Genomic DNA, 20,825 nt, shown 5'->3' on the forward strand with positions numbered 1-20,825 from the left:
GCATCATCCTGCCATCACAAGCACTGGAGAATTGTTTGTGTGTGTGTGTGTGCGCGCGTGTGTGTATGTGTGCGCACGCACATGCCCATGCTGGAGGGAGGAACGCCACTGGTAGCTGGGTGCAGGGGGAGCTGAGATCTACATTAATAGGCAGTTTTGTTTTCTCAGGGCTAGGAAGCACCAGCCTGAGTAGCCCGTTCATCGAGTGATCGCATGTCGGGTCATTAGGGCAGTGTGCGTCAGGCTATTCCCCAGTGTTAGAAGTGATGGCAGGCCAGGGCGCTGACACTAAGTGAGGGTTAGGTGCAAATTCTCTGTCTCTCCCTGTGGTATGCCACTAATGCTACAGTACCAGATCTCACACTATGTCAGCCAGATTTTTGAACCAGGTACTTCTGGTTAGTAGTGATGTAGCTTTGGATAAGTTGCCGAATTTCTGAAAGTTTTAGTTACGTAAGTTCTAAAATGGGTATCATAGTTCCTCTTCACGGTAGTGATAGTTACATGGGGTAAGCATGCAAAATGCATGTTGTAAGTATATAATCATTATTTTTATTATTAGTATCAGGGTGAGGTGGAGCAGGTTAGTTGGGTTGTGGGTAGAAAGGCTTCCCTGGGGAGAGAAATCCTAAACCACCCCCCTCAGTAGAGAGTAGGGGAGTCAACCAGGCTACAGGTGGGTCATTGTAGGTCAGAGGAAGGGTCATTCTAGGCAGAGGGAGCAGTTTATACTGAGACCAGTAAAGGCTAAAGACAACATGTTCCAGGAACTTCAAGTAGTTCAGTAGGGCAGGGTATATGTTAGGAGAAATCAGAATATTTATTTACTTTTAAACTTGTTTTATTTTTTATTTTTTTAAAATTTGCATCCAAATCAGTTAGCATACATGATTTCAGGAGTAGATTCCTTAGTGCCCCATACCCATTTAGCCCATCCCCCTTCCCACAACCCCTCCAGTAACCCTCAGTTTGTCCTCCATATTTATGAGTCTCTTCTGTTTTGTCCCCCTCCCTGCTTTTATGTTATTTTTGTTTCCCTTCCATTATGTTCATCTGTTTTGTCTCTTAAAGTCCTCATATGAGTAAAGTCATATGATTTTTGTCTTGCTCTAATTTCACTTAGCATAATACCCTCCAGTTCCATCCATGTAGTTGCAAATGGCAAGATTTCATTCTTTTTGACTGCTGAATAATACTCCACTATGTATGTATGTATGTATATATGTGTATATATACATATACACGTATATGTGTATGTATGTATGTATCTATGTGTGTGTGTGTGTGTGTATATATGCATTAAAATGTGCATATATATAAAATATATAAAATACACACACACACACACACACACACATATATACATATATATACCATGTCTTCTTTATCCATTCATCCATCGATGGACGTTTGGGCTCTTTCCATAATTTGGCTATTGTTGATAGTGATGCTATAAACTTTGGGGTACATGTGACCCTTTGAAACAGCACACCCGTATCCCTTGGATAAATGCCCAGTAGTGCAATTGCTGGGTCGTAGGGTAGTTCTATTTTTAGAAGGAACCTCCATACTGTTCCAGAGTGGCTGACCAGCTTGCATTCCCAAGAAAATTTGTTTAAACAAGTTCTTGTTTTATCTAGTTAAAGAATGAGGACAATTTCTGAAGATTTCCTGCCTCATCCTGCCTTAAGTGTGTGTTTTTAAATCCAGTGAGGCTGTCTTCCCAAAGTCCTTCCATAACTTCCCATCACATACAGGATAAAATTTTAAAACTTTATCATCTTATACTTGACCCATATAATCTTCCATAAACCACACTAGACTGTTGTTTTTTTTTAAATGTTTGTTCATCTTTGAGAGAGTGGGAGTGGGGAAGGAGCAGAGAAAGAGAGGGACAGAGGATCCGAAGCGGATTCTGCGCTGACAACAGTGAGCCTGATGCGGGCCTCGAACTTACACACTGTGAGATCTCCACCTGAGCTGAAGTTGGACACTCAACCAGCTGATACACCCAGGCGCCCCTAGACTACTTTTAATTCCCCAAATGGGAATGTGCCTGTGCATGTGCTATAGCCTTTGCCCTTGAACTTCTTTCTCATTTTGTCCTGTAACTAATTCCTCCTTATCCTTCAAGATTTAACATATTGTATGATATATGAAAATAACTAGCATTCCTAAACTAACTGTCCTTTTGTGTACAATAAGGTTGAAAAGAAATATGCAAGATTAATAACCTTTATACTAAGTGATCTAAAAGAAAATGTGAATAAATGCATAAACATATAGTTCAGTGTGGAGACTAACTGCAATAAGGGTGTTAATTCTTCCCAAATTTAGTACATTTAATATAATCCCAGTCAAAGTTTCTATGTTCGCAGATATTGTATAAATTATTAACTGACACACTGATTTCTGAAGTTCATCTGAAAGAATAAACATTCTAAAATCACTTTGGAAATTCTTAAGAAAAAAAAGAGAATAGAGATTTGCTCTGTCAGATATTAACCAATTGAAAGTGACCTACCTTTGTTAGCTAAAGGGATGGACACATGTCAGCCAAGCCACTCCAATCTGTATGAATTATGTTTCTGACCATTATTTCTCTGTTACTGTGTGATTCAAAATTGTGAGTAGATTTTCATCCAGTTTGGAGGGTAAGATTAGGATGTACTGAAGTAAGAGTTACAGCAGTGACGTTCACAGGTTTCCCTTTTGGGTCCATTTTAATGCATTGGTTCCCAAAGTATGGCCCCGAAGATTGGCAACATCATTCTCACTTGAGAGCTTGCTAGAAATGCAAATTCTCAGGTCGCATCTCCGACCCACTGAATCAGAAAGTCCTTGGGTAGGGCTCAGCAGTCTTTTATAGACACTGGATGCATGCTAAAGTTTGCAAAGCATGTTCTTAAAAAAAAGGCTGGGCGCCTGGGTGGCTCAGTCGGTTAAGTGTCCGACTTCAGCTCAGGTCATGATCTCGCGGTTTGTGGGTTCGAGCCCCGCGTCAGGCTCTGCTGACAGCTCCGAGCCTGGTGCCTGCTTCAGATTCTGTGTCTCCCTCTCTCTGCACCTCCCCACTCACACACACGCTCTCTCTCTCTCAAAAAATAAAATGTTAAAAAAAAAAAGAAAAAAAAAAGGCTGTCATCCTCCAGAATTCCTAAAACAGGTACTGGGTCCTATGATGATGCACCATCATAGTAAGAGGCAGTGAAGGAGAAAGCAGTTTCACATATTAGTCCCCAGTTGAAATTCACATGGCACAATTCCAGTCGCAGGTGTTACATTTCAATCCAGCCATTTCTCACATAGGCAACTCCAGGGTGAGTAGCAGCTGGAATTTATTTAATTGACCATGGTTAATGAGGCTCCCAAATAACTCAGCTAGAAAGGTCAGCTTGTAAATAAATTAAATATTTCCTGCTGTATCATCTGTCAGTTGATGTGAGCTTGTGACTGTTAAGAGATCTAGATGTTGGACTGAATAAGAAATTAGGAAGGTAAAATCTGCTGGTGGAGGTGTGTGTGTGTGTGGGGGGGGGTGGCACTATCAAGCCGTAAGTGATTTTTAAATCATCCTTGGTTTTGTATCATCTGAGCCATTGAGCGCCTCATTAACTGTTACGATACAGTTGACTATAGTTAGTTTTCCATACTTTGATTTCATGAGAGGAAGACTTTAACACTCACTCCTTTAAACACTCTTTAATGATAGTATTTTTCCTTCCAATATTAGCAGTCTCAGGTTTTAAATTTTGTCTTTATGAAAAACCCTTCCTTGTGCAGAGTGATAGACTGACATCTATTTTGATGTGTTCAGAGGTATGTAAAAACAGACGTGTTTTTGGCAAGATGTTCTGCAGGAAGGGACTAGGCTGAGGCATAGGAGGCATTCCTTTCTGATGCAGATATTAAGGGGCCCCTAAAACCCAATAATCAAAATAAATGATTCCTTAATGGGCACAATTGATGCAAAAGAAAGAAAACCTATGATGAATAAAATGCCAAAGTTTTAAATAAAGGCAGGATGTCATAACACCAGTAGACTGAGCCATATCATAGTCGGAGGCAAAAGGGCAAAGTCGATGGTAATAACCCTGACTCTGAAAAAAAACACAGGTAAGTGTAGACTAAGGCCCCATTCACTCAATTACTTACAAAATTATATTGGTGTGTGTAATACTAATGTTTATTTGTTTTTCTTTTTCTATTTCTAGGGATATACTAATAACACCATCATGCTGGCAATATGCTGTCCTTCTTAACCGATTCAATTATTCTTTTGAACTGGAAAAAGATTTACGTTTAAAGGGCTATCACACACTCTTTCAAGGATCTTTACCCTACTGTCCCAAATCAATGAAGTGTTACCTTAGTAAAACTCCAGACAGAATGCCTTCAGAAAGACACCAAATTGGAAATCTAAAAAAATACTATCTCCTGAATGCCGCCTCTCTTCTCCCAGTATTGGCTCTGGAGTTAAGAGATGGGGAGAAGGTTCTGGATCTGTGTGCAGCTCCTGGAGGCAAATCAATAGCTCTGCTGCAGTGCGCTTATCCAGGTAGTGTGCTTTTCTTTCAGTAATTGACAACTCTGAAACAGCCATGTATTACAAAATACTTAAAGTACATGGGGAGAAATGTAAGATTGAATTTGCAGACTTTGGAAGCCTGAAAATCAGGACAGTATGTAGAAGAATGGAAGTTTTAGCTGAGGAAATCAATGTAATAGCATTTTTTTTTTCTAGCTAAATACTAGCAGATAATTTTGAACACAACTGCAGCATTTCATAAACACAAATCTGTCAGATAACATGAATCCTGATAAGCCAATAACAAACATTTTTTATTGTTACTTTCATACTTAAGAATCTTGTATTGATACCTTGTCATACTTTTAAGCAACAAAAATATACACATTTAAAACCATTTTTTTGTATCATTGGTTATAAGTTCTGTCCAGTAGAAATATAATATGAAGTGTACATAAAATTTTATATTTTTAGGTACTCATGTAAAAAAGGTAGAAAAACACAGTTGAGATTACTTTTAGTAGTACATTGTAGCCCAGTACATCCAAAATATTATTTCAGCATGTAATCAAAATAAAAGTTATTAATGAAGTATTTTGCATTCTAATTTTCTTAGAATGTCTTTAAAGTGGAAATTTTAAAGCACATTTCAGTTTGGACTAGCTGCCACCTTCTAAGGGCTTATAGTCACACGTGGCAAACGGGGATGGTGTTAGACAATGCATTTTTAAAAGATTTTGAAAATTCTTTGGAAGTAACTTATTACTATTATGAGTACAAAAATGATGAAATGTATTTAAATGTACATTTTTATAAATATTAAAAGTAATGAGTCAACATTCATCAAAAATTCTTTTCTTAATTAGATGATGAGACTGTTTCAAAAAATTATTTCAGATTTCCCTGGATAAATATTACTTACAGCTTGAGAAGACAGGGTTTAGCAACAGTTACGTCTGGTTTTTGTTTGATGTTTTTATTTTTATAAATGTAAATGCCTTTGTTCATAGAGATAAGATGATGGAAATGGTGGAAATTGTGTTACAGTAATTTCACTAAGCTCTTTAAACTCTTGAGTTATGACCCCAGATCACACAGATATTTTTAATCAAGCATTATTTTAATGATCTGTTAGGCGAGCACTCTTTGGTCTGCTTTTGATATTGTTGAAGGCAAAGGATTACAAACCATCTCAATTACAAAAGGCTACATCGCCTAGTTGTTTAACTCATTTACTTTCTCAGCCAGGGTACCCATGTGTTTAACTGCCTTTGGTGCTTTGGAAGTTTTTACACCCTGGCACAATTTGCAGTAATAAGATTCTGGATGGGTGGGAAGCATGCTCCTCAGTTATGAGGTTGGTGAAGGGTCGTTGTGAAAAGAGATGCCCTGGTGTTCTGCTTTAGGAAGTTGATGATCTGAAATTGATTCTTCTTCTTCCTTCTTCCTTTTTCCTTCTTCCCTGTTCTCCTCCTCCTCCTCCTCCTCCTCCTCCTCCTTCTTCTTCTTCTTCTATGTTTATTTTTTTATTTTGAGAGAGAGAGTGAGTGCACTAGTTAGGGGGGGGTGGGTGGGCAGAGAAAGGGAGAGAGAATGCTAAGCGGGCTCCACACACTGTCAGCACAGAGCCTGAGGCAGGGTTCAACCTCAAAATTGTGAGATCATGACCTGAGCTGAAATCAAGAGTCAGACACTTAACTGCTTAACAGACCGAGCCTCCCGAGCGCCCCTGAAAATCGATTTCCTTTAAAACTATCCAAGCTTCCTTATCCCTTAGAAAGTTGTTATATATCCCTAGGGCATACATATCCCAGTTTGAAGACTAATTTATATCTTCCTTATTTTTTTTTTTTAATTTATATCTTCCTTTGAGGGCACTCCCTGTTGAAATAGATTTCAAAAACTTTTATGAGAATTGTGAATCCAGTTGTACTAGTCATTGGTACGAATATGTATTTAGGAGAAAACATGCTGTGTGTTTTCGAATTGTGGTTAAACCTCCATTATTGAAGCTTGCTATATCTTTTAATGTAAGAAATCACAACCAAAGAGATCATTTTGTAAGGTTGTTTTATTTTTATAATAAATATACTAATGACCTGAAGGTTTATGGAATCATGTGTTATAAGGAATATTTTTATTTTCACTCTTTTTGTGTTCTTTTGACAGTATTCTTATTTTGGCTGTTACATCAGTTTTGAATATAGAATTTTTAGTATTGTAAAAAAATGGAAGAGAAATGTCGAATTTGGGTACCGTTTTGAAGAGAGCATTTTAATCCTAAATTACCCTCATTAGTAGGTAGGCTATAAATATTTTACATACTTATGATAGGGAAGGTGATTTGATTAGGAATCTGAATGCAAACTGATATTCTAGGAGTTTGAAGTGGAGAGGAATCTTCCTCTTCTTACATCAAGGGCAATGAACTACAGGCAGTGTTCCAAGTAAAGTAGCTTTTCATCTAAGTAGGACTAATGATAATGGTTTAGTAAGAAGTACAGATGTCTTCATGCTGATGCTCAAAGCCCAAATTAGGTTAGCTACAGTGCTTGAATTTGGAATGCAGAAGCAATGCTAAAATAAGCTTTTAAAAGCAAAACCTATAATGATGGCTGCAACTAAATGTGCATTTATACAATGAATTTCTTTAGATCAGCACTGGCCTTTATTCTGGGCCAAGAGGCTCACAGCTTTGAATGATTAAAAAGCTCATATTTTAGGATGATTAAGGAAATTAGTGTACTTCTCTTTTGGTCCAGCTGCACCCACATGTTAGCACAGTGATGGATTGTGCCATTGTTTTTTTGTTGTTGTTTTTGTTTTTGTCAACACAGCCTTTGTTATGTCCTGGTCTTGGTAGAAAAAGAGCAAAGAATTTTACTCTAAATAGGAAGGCATTAACATACTAAGAATGACCTAGCTTGCTTGGTAGAGTGGCTTCATCAACTTTCTGGCTGAGGGCTCTATCCTTCCATGGAATTCTCTTTGCTGTCAGTAATACCTTTGCCATCTAAGTTAGCCTTTGGTGGTAGAAAAGATGAGAAAGACTCCTTTCTTTACTGAAAGGCCTCCAGGCCTTTTACACACCCTACAGATAGCACTTCTCTCTACCTCTTGCCCTGCTGGCTTTTTCATCAGATTTTCACTCAGGAATCAACTTTCTTAGAAAGCCTTCCAGAACTCCCTGCATTAGGTGCACTTTTTATTTATTTTGTTAGTAATAAAAACATTTTGGAATACCTAGTATGTGCCAAGGACTGTGTTAATCACATTGCATAAATCAAAATTTCTGTATAAATACGTTTATGAAATCCTAGGGCTCTGAGGAACACAGTGTGACCATCTCTGGTGTGCATGATCTTAATTTAACCCTGCAGCCACATTAGTTGGGCACTATTATCCCCATTTTAAAGATGAAACCAAGACAAAGAGAAGTTAACCTAAATTGTCCTAGGTAAGTGGCAGAGCTGTGCTCTGAACTCAGGTTTTCACGAATGTGCACTTGACTCTGTTTTGAGGTCTCCTGATGTTACCAGCATCCTCCATTAGACAGCTTCTTGAGAATAGCGCAAGTTCTCACCTGTGTGTGCAGCTGCTAGCACCACGCCCATTCCGTAACAGGTACTTAGTAAACCAGGATCTTGATGTGGGTGTATTCTCAAGTGTATTTTAATCTGTCATCAACCATGTTTTAACAAATTTGTTGTTACCATTTTGTTCTTTTGTGAATTTGTAACATTGCTTTCAGATATCTGGGAGAACCTTATCATTAGCTTTCATAGCACTTGTAATACATGGACAATATTATTATTTCAATATTTGTGTTGAGAGGAAAATCTAATTCCTCAGACAATCATAATTAGGCTCTAAGGCTCATAATGGCTCTAAGGAATAATGAACAGAAATGAAAATAGGCAGAATTGTTTTTTTTCTTTTCAAGTCAGTTGCACCAAAATAAATTAATAAATGAAACTATCAGCTTCAGTTTCTTTCCATGGACGAAGGCTACCATATATAGATGTAAAGCTTCAATGACTTTTGCAAGTATTTGTTAAATTCACTTCCTTTCCCGCTTAGATGAAAAATTACCAAGAGTTGGTTTATTTTTGACAATTTAAGCTTGAAGTTAATTCTGCTTCAATGTAGGAAGTCTTAGTATTATATATATATTATATTATATATATATATATACACACATTATATACATATACATATATACACATATGTACATATATATAATATATAGTACTATATATAATATATATGTATATATATGTATATATATGTGTGTATATATATATATATATATATATGAGACTTGGGTTATGATGTCATATATTACATATTTTAAAAAAATTTAACCAATCTAAGATTAAAAATTTTTTTTTTTTAACGTTTACTTATTTTTGAGACAGAGAGAGACAGAGCATGAACAGGGGAGGAGCAGAGAGAGAGGGAGACACAGAATCCGAAACAGGCTCCAGGCTCTGAGCTGTCAGCACAGAGCCCGACGCAGGGCTCAAACTCACGGACCGTGAGATCATGACCTGAGCTGAAGTTGGACGCTTAACCGACCGAGTCACCCAGGCGTCCCTAAGATTTTTAAAATAAAATCTACATCTACACCAAACAGTAATACAACATAAAACTATATTTGAACTAAGAGGTATTTTAAAATGCTATATTGAGAATCTTGACAAAAGCTATAACTTAATGAAAAACTGACCTGATTTTCAGTTTTAGCAATTCATTCTTTATTATAATGTCATGTTTCAAATCAAGTTAGCTACATTTAGTGAGCACATACTACACGTGAAAGGCATTGGATGTGAAGGTGTGGAGATGTGAAGGATATAGAAGTAACTAAGACTTCGGTTCTTGCAGCATGACAAACTAGATCTCCTAACCAAGCCTCCCACTGAAAACAACTAAGAAATGTAAGATATAATATTAAAGAAAAACACAGTCAATGATCTCTAAATACTCAGTGACCAAAATCTAAGAGATAATGGGAACCTAGGCGATCAACTAAGCATTGAAGCTAGCTTTTCACTTGAGAGCATTTGCTTAACCTGAAAAATTTGCATGTTGCTTTTCATTACTTCCTGAAAATGTAAGAATAGAAGACTGAGCCTCCCCAAGAGAGCATCTGCTAGGAGGTTAACTTACATAAAGCTGAGATTCCAAAATGGTATACCCTCCATGTAAGGTAAACTAGGAAGAAATTGTCCTCTCCAAGGGACTGAAAGGAAAACCATCTGTCTTCAACTTTGATGATGAGAGCAGAACTCTCTGAATTTGTGTAAGCACAACTAAGCCAGTGTAGACCATTATAGTCAAGTTGTAGAACACTGAAAATAAAGAGAAGATCTTAATAGCACTCAAGTGGACATTTTACCTTCAAAAGACAACAACCTGAGGATTGACCTTTGAGAGTAACAATGGAAACTAGCATTCAGAGGAATGCTATTTTCAATGTCCTAAGAAAAGATGACTGTAAATCCAGAAATACATTCACCAAAATATCTTTGAAGAGCAAAAGTGAAATGGACATGGTTTTTAGACAAAGAGAGAGACAGTATAAGTTTGTTACCGATGATTCTGAAGGATGTGCTTCAGGAAGAAGGAAAGCCATTGTAGATAGATGATAAAACATACAAGAAAAAATGAAGAACAAAGACGATGGGAAATATATGGGAAGAATCTGCCATTGACTGTAGAAGACAATGATAATAATTTGTGCAGTTAAAAAAGGTAAGCCCAAATAAAACCCAAATACACAGTAATAATAGCATCTAGTTTGAGAAGGAGAATTAAAAGATTCTTATATCTTTTAGGAAAAATGGTAAAGGTTGACTTAATGTAGATTTTTTTTTTTACATATGCATGTTAAAATCATTAGGTTTACTAATAAAATAATGGAAATGGAATGTAAAACATTTAAACCAGAAAAAGGGAGAAGTGGAATGAAAAATAATTAAAGACATGTTTTTCTCCTTTGAGTCTCTTAGTATCTGATGGGGACAAGGTGTGACTTTGGGGAGCTGCCTTGGCCCCATTTTATGCTCCACCACAGATGTGTTTGGCTTCACCTTTAGTGTCATTCCTCACATCAGGGCTGGAGACACCTGAATTGTTTCCAGACTGGAGAAACCCTAGAAAAGATTCATGCTATTCCTGCGGGTATCTGCTGCTGATGTTACTACTGCCACAAACTGAGGAGCCTCCAGATAGCGGCCAGCTGACCAGCAGAAATCACCACACTTAAGTGGTTACTGTAACTGGCCTTGGGACTCTGGCTAGGGCCAGGTAGCACAGACCTGAAGTGTGTGGGAGTTAGCAGCTATTGAGAGGGACTTTAACCAATGAGAGGCAGGAGGCAGGAAGATGCCAGCAGATTCATTGTTCTTCCTCCCTGTATTGTTAAACCCCATAGTTTCTTCCAAGGCTCAGTATTTTCAGACTGTGGACATATCCTGAGAGACTGACCAGTGCTGTAGCCAGCTTGATTACAAACCCTTTTACATTTGTGCTCTCCCTTTGCATGATTTACTTCCTTTTTTCTCTCACTCTGACTTCCTTGGGATTGCATCCCCTCCGTAACAAACTTTTGTCTTAGGTTGTTTTCTAGTGATTTCAAGCTTTTAGACAAGAGCTTTTAGCCTGTCCATAAGCTGCCTTAGCAAATCCTTTAATGCCTCCCAAAATAAACACGTAAACTAATTTTTTAAAATTTAAATCTATGTTAGTTAACATATAATAATTTCAAGAATAGAATTTAGTGATTCATCACTTACATATAGCATCTAGTGCTCATCCCAACAAGTGTTCTCCTTAATGCGCCTTACCCCTTTAGCCCTTTATATTATATTACATTAACATATAATAATTTCAAGAATAGAATTTAGTGATTCATCACTTACATATAACATCTAGTGCACATGCCAACAAGTGTTCTCCTTAATGTGCTTTACCCCTTTAGCCCTTTCCCCACCCAACACCCTTCCAGCAACCCTCAGTTTGTTCTCTGTATTTAAGAGCCTCTTATGGTCAGTTGCATTCTAGTTTTGCTGATTGTTTCCTTCACTGTGCAGAGGCTTTTTATCTTAATGAGGTCTCAATAGTTCATTTTTGCTTTTGTTTCCCTTGCCTCTGGAGACTTGTCTACTAAGAAGTTGCTGTGGCTGAGGTCAAAGAGGTTGTTGCCTGTTTTCTCCTCTAGGATTTTGATGGCTTCCTGTCATATGTTTAGGTCTTATATCTGTTTTGAGTTTATTTTTGTGTATGAAGGAAGAACGTGGTTCAGGTTCATTCCTCTGCATGTTGCTGTCCATTTTTCCCAGCACCACTTGCTGAAGAGATTGTGTTTTTCCATTCAATATTCTTTACTTCTTTGTCAAAGATTAGTTGGCCATACGTTTGTGGATCCATTTCTGGGTTCTCTGTTCTGTTCCATTGATCTATGTGTCTGTTCTTATGCCAGTACCATACTCTCTTGATTACAGCTTTGTAATACAGCTTGAAGTCCGGAATTGTGATGTTCCAGCTTTGGTTTTCTTTTTCAGGATTGCTTTGGCTATTCGGGGTCTTTTCTGATTCCATACAAATTTTAGGATTGTTTGTTCTAGCTCTGTGAAAAATGCTGGTATTATTTTGATAGGGATTGCATTGAATGTGTAGATTGTTTTGGGTAATATTGACATTTTAACAATATCTGTTCTTCCAATCCATGAGCATGGAATGTTTTTTTCACTTCTTTGTGTCTTCAGTTTCTTTCATAAACTCTCTATAGTTTTCAGTGTATAGATTTTTCACCTCTTTGGTTAGGTTTATTCCTAGGTATTTTATGTTTTTTGGTGCAATTGTAAATGGGATCGATTCCTTAATTTCTCTTTGTGCTGCTTCATTATTGGTGTATAGAAATAAAATCAATTTCTGTACATTGATTTTATATCCTGCAACTTTGTTCAATTCATGTATCAGTTCTAGCATTTTTGGTGGAGTCTTTTGGGTTTTCCACACAAAGTATCATGTCATCTGCAAAGAGTGAAAGTTTGACTTCCTCCTTGTGATTTGGATGCCTTTTATTTCTTTCTGTTGACTGATTGCCAAACTGTGTTGAATAACAGTGGTGAGAGTGGACATCCTTGTCATGTTGGGAGGAAAGCTGTCAGTTTTTTCCCATTGAGGATATTAGTGGTGGGTCTTTCATATATGGCCTTTATGATCTTGAGGTATGATCCCTCTATCCCTACTTTGAGGGTTTTTATCAAGAAAGTATGCTGTATTTTGTCAAATGCTTTTTCAGAATCTATTGAGAGTATTATGTGGTTCTTATCCTTTCTTTTATTAATGTGATGTATCACATTGATTGATTTACAGATATTGAACCAGTCCTAAATCCCAGGAATAAATCCTACTGACCATAGTGAATAATTCTTTTAACGTATTGTTGGATCCAGTTTGCTAGTATCTTGTTGAGAATTTTTGCATCCATGTTTTTCAGGGAAATTGTCCTGTAATTCTCCTTTTTAGTGGGATCTCTGGTTTTGGAATCAAGGTAATGCTGGTTTCATAGAATGAGTTTGGAAGTTTCCTTCCATTTCTATTTTTGGGAACAACTTCAAAAGAATAGGTATTAACTTTAATACCTATTAAATGAGTGGTAGAATTCCCATGGGAAGCCACCTGGCCCTGGACTCTTGTTTGTTGGGGGATTTTTGATTACTGATTCAATTTCTTTACTGGCTCTGGTCTGTTCAAATTTTCTATTCCTGTTTCAGTTTTGGTAGTTTATATATTTCTAGGAATTTGTCTATTTTTTCCAGATTGCCCAATTTGTTGGCATATAATTGCTCATAATATTCTCTTATCATTGTTGGTATTTCTGTTGTGTTGGTTGTGATCTCTCTTCTTTCATTTGAAACACATAAACTAAATTAAAAAAGAGTATACTACCCATGCAAATGCAAATAAGGTGACTTTCTTTTCAAAAAAAATTTTTTTAATGTTTATTATTTTTTTAAGACAGGAAGAGAGACAGTGAGAGGGGGAAGGGCAGAGAGAGAGAGGGAGACACAGAATCCAAAGCAGCCTCCAGGCTCTGAGCTGTCAGCACATAGCCTGACACGGGTCTCGAACTCACAAATCGTGAGGTCATGACCTGAGCCAAAGTCAGATGCCTAACTGACCGAACCACCCAGGCACCCCTTTAAGGTAATTTTCTACTCTTTTCTGCTCCTGACAAAATTGATGCCATCTCCTGAGCACTTTCCATATAGAAGTCACGGCACACTGGTAGTAGGAAAGGTAAGCAAAACACACACAAACCTCTTTCCTAAGACAAATTATGGTAAGTACTGTAAGAGAGGTTTGAAGTATGTATGAGAAGTGGACAAGTCAGTCAAATTTGGTGGAGCACAGAGTATGTTGATAAAATAGCAGGAGGTTGCAAAATTGAAAGGTTTTCGTGAGAGCTTATTATCACAGACCTTGAAATAAATCACTAGTTTGAACTTTAATGGATGATGGGAAATCATTAAAAGTTTTTAATACTGGAGTGGCAATCAAAAAACAACTACATATGTGTAGATATATATAGATTTGTAAATGCATATATATTTATACAGATATATATTTGAGCAAAGGGTTTACAAAAATATTTCCCCTCTACATTAGAATTTCACCTTCATTTAGTACTCCAGCTTTGTTTCCCTGGTAACCGGACATATTGTCACTATGTTTCCAGGCAACATTGCTCATGATAAAAAAGACCCTGAAGGGTAAAATCCATGTGCACTTGGAGAAAGAATAAATAAGCCCCAGAGATCTCATGGGGATGCCCTGACTGGGCCTTCCTGAGTACACTGATTCTTGTAACTTGGCTTGTCCCTCATGGGGATCCTGGAAGCTGTGCCTATAGAGTTGTTAGAGGAGATCTTGTCTCCTATGGGACATGAAGCTTTTAAGCCAGGACAGCTCCTACACCTGCCCAGTGTGATTCTTATCATCTTGCACCTAAATTACCAACTGTGAGGATTGCCCAAGGTCTTCCATGAAAGAGGAGTGTCTCACCCTCCCCTCTTGGCAAGCTGTGATTCCTGTGGGATGAGGCCAGACATGGCCTGCATGAATGTTGAGCTGAGTCAGACCTGAAAATCTAGTCTGAATAGACTGCCTTTAATAAGACCAAAAAACCTAGAAATTATAAAAGTGGTATGATTGACTATTAAAAAATTGTGAAACTTATCTTAGAATTAAGATACTACAAATAAATTCAGAATGCAATTTAGGAAAGATTTGCAGATCACATGGCAGATAGAGAGTTAGTATCTATACTATGAAAATATCTCTTACCTAGTAGAAAAAAATACAAATAGTGGAACAGGAAAAAAAAAAAGGACAAAGAATAAGAATAATCATTGACAGAAAAGCAAAACCAAATGGCAAATGGAAATGAAAAGATAATTGTGTTATAGATCAAGGATTATACTACAACATCCCATCTCGTGTTATACTACAACACCACTTTGATAATAACACTTCTTGTGGGAGTTTGCTCGAAGGACCGGGTAATATTTACTAAAAGTAAAAAATTCCCCTGCCCTAACCTATCCATTTCTCTGAAACTGTCTCATAATAATAAAATCATATTATAATAGGATAACTGTATAAAGATGTTTACTGTGCTTTATTAGTGACAGCGATGTGAATGCCCAATGATTGGTAATGGATGAATAAAGGATGGCGTCTCCATCTCATGTACTATTTAGCAGCCTTTAACAATTACTTATATTTCTACCTGTTGACTCGGTAGTGTTTCTTTTAAAGTGTTGGCATAGTATATGTGGAAAACGAGGCTTATATTGGGTTGATAATTTAAGTTCCTTTTGATGGGCAGCTGGTGGAGAGGGTAGATGAAAAATGAGATGCAACAACTCGAGGATAATATATAATTCCACTTATATAAGTTTTATATGAGTATACACATAAAGCAATGTGGTGTGATTATCAAAATGTTAAATGGTTACCTGAAGACAATTGGTTTGAGGTAATTTTTGATGTTCTTTGTACTTTTGTGCATTTAAAAATATGCCTGTAGGGGTGCCTAAGTGGCTCAGTCAGTTTAGCCTCTGACTCTTGATTTCAGCTCAGGTCATGATCTCATGGTTTGGTTCATGAGTTTGAGCCCCATGTCAGGCTCTGCGCTGATGGTGTGGAGCCTGCTTAGGATTCTCCCCCTCTCTCTCTGCCCCTCCCCTGCACTTACACATTTCTCGCTCGTTGTAAATAAATAAATAAACTTTAAAACATATGCTTGTATTTATAGATTATATATTTATATATATCATATAACTTCTATGATATATATAAATATATACAAACATGTAAAATAGCTGTTGGTGAAGATGTGGAGAAAGGGGAAACCTTTTGTACTGTTGATGGGAATTCAAACTGATGCAGCCACTCTGGAAAACAGTATGGAGGTGTCTCAAAAAATTAAAAATAGAACTACCCTACGACCCAGCAATTGCACTACTTGGTATTTATCCAGAGGATACAGGAGTGCTGATTTGAAGGGCCACATGCACCCCAGTGTTTATAGCAGTGCTATCAACAATAGCCAAATTACAGAAAGAGCTCAAGTGTCCCATCGACTGATGAATGGATAAAGAAGATGTATATATACACAATGGAATAGTACTCAGTGATTGAAAAAAATGAGATACTGCCATTTTCAATAACATGCGTGGAACTAGAGTGTGTTATGCTAAGCGAAATAAGTCAGAGAAAGACAAATGTATGATTTCGCTCATGGGGAACTTAACAGACACTGCAGAAGAAAATAATGCTCCTGAAACTAATACTACACTCTATGTTAACTAACTTGAATTGAAATAAATAAAATTTTTAAATGATTAAATTAATTTTAAGAAAATGTGTACTTAGGGGTGCCTGAGGTCGCTCAGTTGGTTAAGCCTCCAACTTAGCTTAGGTCATGGTTTCATGGTTCATGAATTCGAGCCCCATGTTGGACTCCGTGCTGACAGCTCAGAGCCTGAGGCCTTCAGGTTCTGTGTGGCTCTCTCTCTGTCTCTCTCTCTCTGTGCCTCTCTCTCTGCCTGCCTCTGCCCCACTTGTGTGCATGTGCTCTCTCTCTCAAAAATAAATAAACATTAAAAAGATATGTACATATATATTTAAATAAAGGAAAGACAAATCACTATTTCACTAGGGAATAAACCATTTATAGGTGCCTTCTATAGTGAGAAGCAGTATATAGCATGATGCTTAAGAGGTGCTTAACGATAGGTAGGGCTCTGGAACTGTCTGGATTTCTGGTTCTGAACTTAGGCAAATTACTTAACCTCTCATGGTCTAAGTTTCCTCATTAGTAAAATATAAATAACAATAAAAGTACCAGGGGGAGCCTGGATGGCTCAGTCCTTGGGCATCAGACTTTGGCCCAGGTCATGATCTCATGGTTCATGAGTTCAAGTCCCATGTCAGGCTTTGTGCTGACAGCTTAGAGCCTGGAGCCTGCTTCGGATTCTGTGTCTCTATCTCTGTCCCTCCCCTGCTCATGCTTTCTTTCTCTCTCTCTCTCCTCCTCCTCAAAAATAAAATAAAAAAAAATTTTTTTTTTAGTTTTAAAAAAAGTACCTACCTCAGGTTTGTGAGGATTAAATGTGACCCTACATGTAAAGTTTTTGTTTTTGATTTTTTTTTTTAATGTTTATTTATTTAGGGGGAAAGAGCATGTGAGCCGGGGCGGAGCAGAGAGAGAAAGAGAGAATCCCAAGCAGGCTCCACGCTGTCAGCGTGAAGCCAGATGTGGGGTTTGATCCCACAAACCTTGAGATGACCTGAGTTGTAATCAAGAGTTGGATGCTTGACTAACTGAGACACCCAGGCCCACCCCCTGACATGTAAAGTTTTTAGAGCAAGGCCTAGCGCTTGATAAGGACTCAAGAATTGTTAATAATCATAAACATTTGTTACTACTACTTTTGCAGTCCTATGCTAGAAATATTACTAAAGTATCACGTTTTAAACTGAACAGGTTTTTAAGGCAGCCAGTGTAGAGGAGATAAAATTTTGCTGAGACTGACATAAAACAGGTTAGTAGAAGTAAAGCATATAAATTTTGTTTAATAGAATTTTACATGTATATGGGAGTTGCCACAAGAAAACAAAGGTCCAAAAAAGTGGCCAAGTCTAAGTGCTTATATTACTAGGTTGAACATAAAGTGCCAGTTGTGGAAAAGTAACCCATGTGGGGGAGAAGACAGGAAGAATTTTTAACAAGGTCTATTTGTGCAGATTTCTCTGGGCCCTAACTCCTCATCTCTTGATGATCAGAATATTTCTTTCCTTCTGGTATAGGGAGAGTGTCTGTCATGTGAGAGTTCATCTCCGGCTTTCAGGAAGAAAAAGGAAGACAGAAATGCCCTTTGTGCATCTGCTGTTATTCAGGTGCCTTTAACTCAAAATAATCAACAGGGCAAAGTGGCATGTTTTAGAGATGCATGTTCTGAATCCCTTCACTAGGTATAATATCCATTTAACACAAAAGGAAACTGAGACTCTTAAAGAAAGCTAAGAAACTTCCCCAGAGTCTTATAGCTCATAACTTGAGCCCATGATTTCCCATAGAGCCAACAGCACTTTATGTGTCTTTTCCCATATACCATATACTTTCTTTTACTTAATATGTTCTTTCCTGGAAGGAGAAAGAAGAAAGAAAAGGGGAAGGGACAGGAGGGGAGGAGAGGTGGAAAGGGAAGGGAAGGGAAGAGAAGGAGGAAAGGAAAAGAAGGAAAGGAAAGGGGAGAAGGAAGGAAGGAAAGAAAGGAAAACTGGGGTGCCTGGGTGGCTCGGTTGGTTAAGCGTCCAACTTTGGCCCAGGTCATCATCTCAGGGTTGATGGATTCGAGCCCCATCTTCGGCTTGGTGCTGATGGCTCGGAGCCTGGAACCTGCTTCAGATTCTGTGTCTCCCTCTCTCTGCTCCTCCCCCACTCACTCCTCTGTCTCTCTCTCTCTCTCTCAAAGGTAAACAAAAAAAAAAAAAAAAAAGGAAAGATCATACACCAAATATATCATTTGCTCTTTAGAGCTTTAGGGGAGAACTGTGTTTGAGGTATTGGTTGCATAGCATATCTTTAGGAATCCATAATTAAATTTGAATGAGTGTGTGGTCAGAGCTGATGGGCTGTGTAAGGCATGACTATTATAAATTTGTGTGTGTGTGTGTGTGTGTGTGTGTGTGTGTGTGTGTGTGTATTGCTGTTTTTTAAACATAATCATAATATTTATCTCTGCGCCCTATTTCTGCATGATTATGATGAATTTCTTTCTGAAATTTATTTGGTCAAAAGTGGAAATTTAACAGTTCCATTGCATTCAGTTTAAAACTTCTTAATCCTTTATATTTAGGTTATCTTCACTGTAATGAACATGATAGTCTGAGATTGAGGTGGCTGAGGCAGACGTTAGAATCATTCATCCCGCAGCCTTTGGTAAATGTAATTAAAGTGTCTGAATTGGATGGCAGAGAAATGGGAGATGCCCAGCCTGAAATGTTTGACAAGGTACTGTTATTACATTGTGACAAACTGATGGACTCCCAATGATACCCCTGTTATGCTGCTTTGTTGTTGTTGTTTTCCATCTGCTTCCAGACAGAGCCTGATACAATTTCTCAGTACTCTGGGAAATTTTGATAAAGTGAACAAGGAAGCAGTTTTTATTTGATGGTCAGCATGGTTCAAAGGAAGCGGTAACATTGGGATTGGGGATTATTGAATGTTTTTCATTTCCAAGTGCCTCAAAGATACTCAGGAAAAGATCAGATGTTATTTGGGTCAGTGTACAAACATGTGCACTGTATTGCTTTAATTTGGTAATATTTCATATCAGCGTATGACAGTTGAAGAAAAAGAGAACATTTCAATAAACCAAAATTGAAATATTAGTTCTTAAGAGTAAATGCTGAGAATTCAGAAATATAGTTATGTCTGTTTAAAATGAATAACTTCTGTAAAAATTTTTGCTGTAGTTGTCAAGAGTATGAAATGTGATTATACGTTAGTAGACTTTTAGTTCTCCTGTTACCTCCCCCCCCCCCCAGAAAAACAAACACTGGAAGTGTAAAGTATTACTGAAGAAAGGTCATGAAGAATTTAGCATGATATATTTTTGGCTTTAAAAGAAATGACTTTATTTATTAGCTATTTTTTTTTATCACATTTTACATAGCTTCTCCATGTACTACGTATTTGCATCATATATCTTTTTTTTCTCTAGGTGTTAGTTGATGCTCCGTGTTCAAATGATCGAAATTGGTTGTTCTCTTCTGATTCTCAGAAGGCAGCCTGGAGGATAAGCCAAAGGAGCAATTTGCCTGTTCTGCAGATAGAACTCTTGAGGTGAGGGCTATTAATACAAAAGTTTATTCCGGCTTCTAATGTAATTTAAATAGGCATGACAAATCATGACACAGAGAAGTCCCCAAATGGAGGGTTTCCTGTGTAGGTGTTGGTAATTATTCCTTCAAAGGCTGTATCCAGAAAATTCTTAACCTTTTTCCTTTCAGCTCTCCTGCTCTAAGGACTCACTACTCCTATCCACTCAATGAAATTTGGTATTGCTGTATATTGTCATTTAAAATTGTTTGCATATCTGGACTGTCTCAGATCTAGGGTTTGGCACCCTGTTCTTTCTTCAGGACCTGAACAGCACCCCCATAATAGTAGCTTTGGACCAGGTTGTATTTTGTTGGTAATGGACACATTGTTCTGGATGAGTCAGCCTCCTAGGAAGTTGTAGTTTATTGTTAGCACTTATCTACCCTTTAAGAGTTTTCTAGAAGCATGTGACCACCAAGAGATACTTGGCTTTCCTCTAAAAAGAGACACTGTGGGACACGCTGTCCTGGTTTTAAAAGAGATTTCTACTTATACTCCACTCTCAAGCAATTCCTGTTGTTTAATGCTGAACAAAAATTCTCTGAAATATTTAAAATATGGTTAAATGATGCATTATCACCTATTATCTCTTACATGTGGAATAAGAATGATTAACATTTTATGCACTGCTGACAATGTGGTTTGCTTCCAACTTCTGATTGATACACAACAATGAATACATGCCATTATCTAAGTATTACAGTCAACTAATATGTAGTCTTGTTCTTGTACCGGATTAAGTATCAGCTCATTATGGCTATTCTGGTTAGTACCCATTAGAGGGTTCTTGTAGATGTTACTCATCTGGCATTTAAACTGTTCATA

General features: G+C 37.5%; 1 protein-coding gene across 1 annotated transcript in view; it reads left to right on the forward strand.

Moving 5' to 3' along the window:
- NSUN3 (NOP2/Sun RNA methyltransferase 3) overlaps positions 1-20,825 on the forward strand; it is a 61,834-nt gene that overhangs the window by 9,463 nt on the left and 31,546 nt on the right. The window contains exons 3-5 of the mRNA XM_003991552.5: positions 4,215-4,558; positions 18,970-19,124; positions 19,840-19,961. Coding sequence (XP_003991601.1) covers positions 4,215-4,558; positions 18,970-19,124; positions 19,840-19,961 — 621 coding nt within the window. The remainder of the gene's footprint in view (positions 1-4,214; positions 4,559-18,969; positions 19,125-19,839; positions 19,962-20,825) is intronic.

This window comes from Felis catus, chromosome C2 (genome assembly GCF_018350175.1).
Source record: "Felis catus isolate Fca126 chromosome C2, F.catus_Fca126_mat1.0, whole genome shotgun sequence".
Classification (NCBI taxonomy): Eukaryota; Metazoa; Chordata; class Mammalia; order Carnivora; family Felidae; genus Felis; species Felis catus.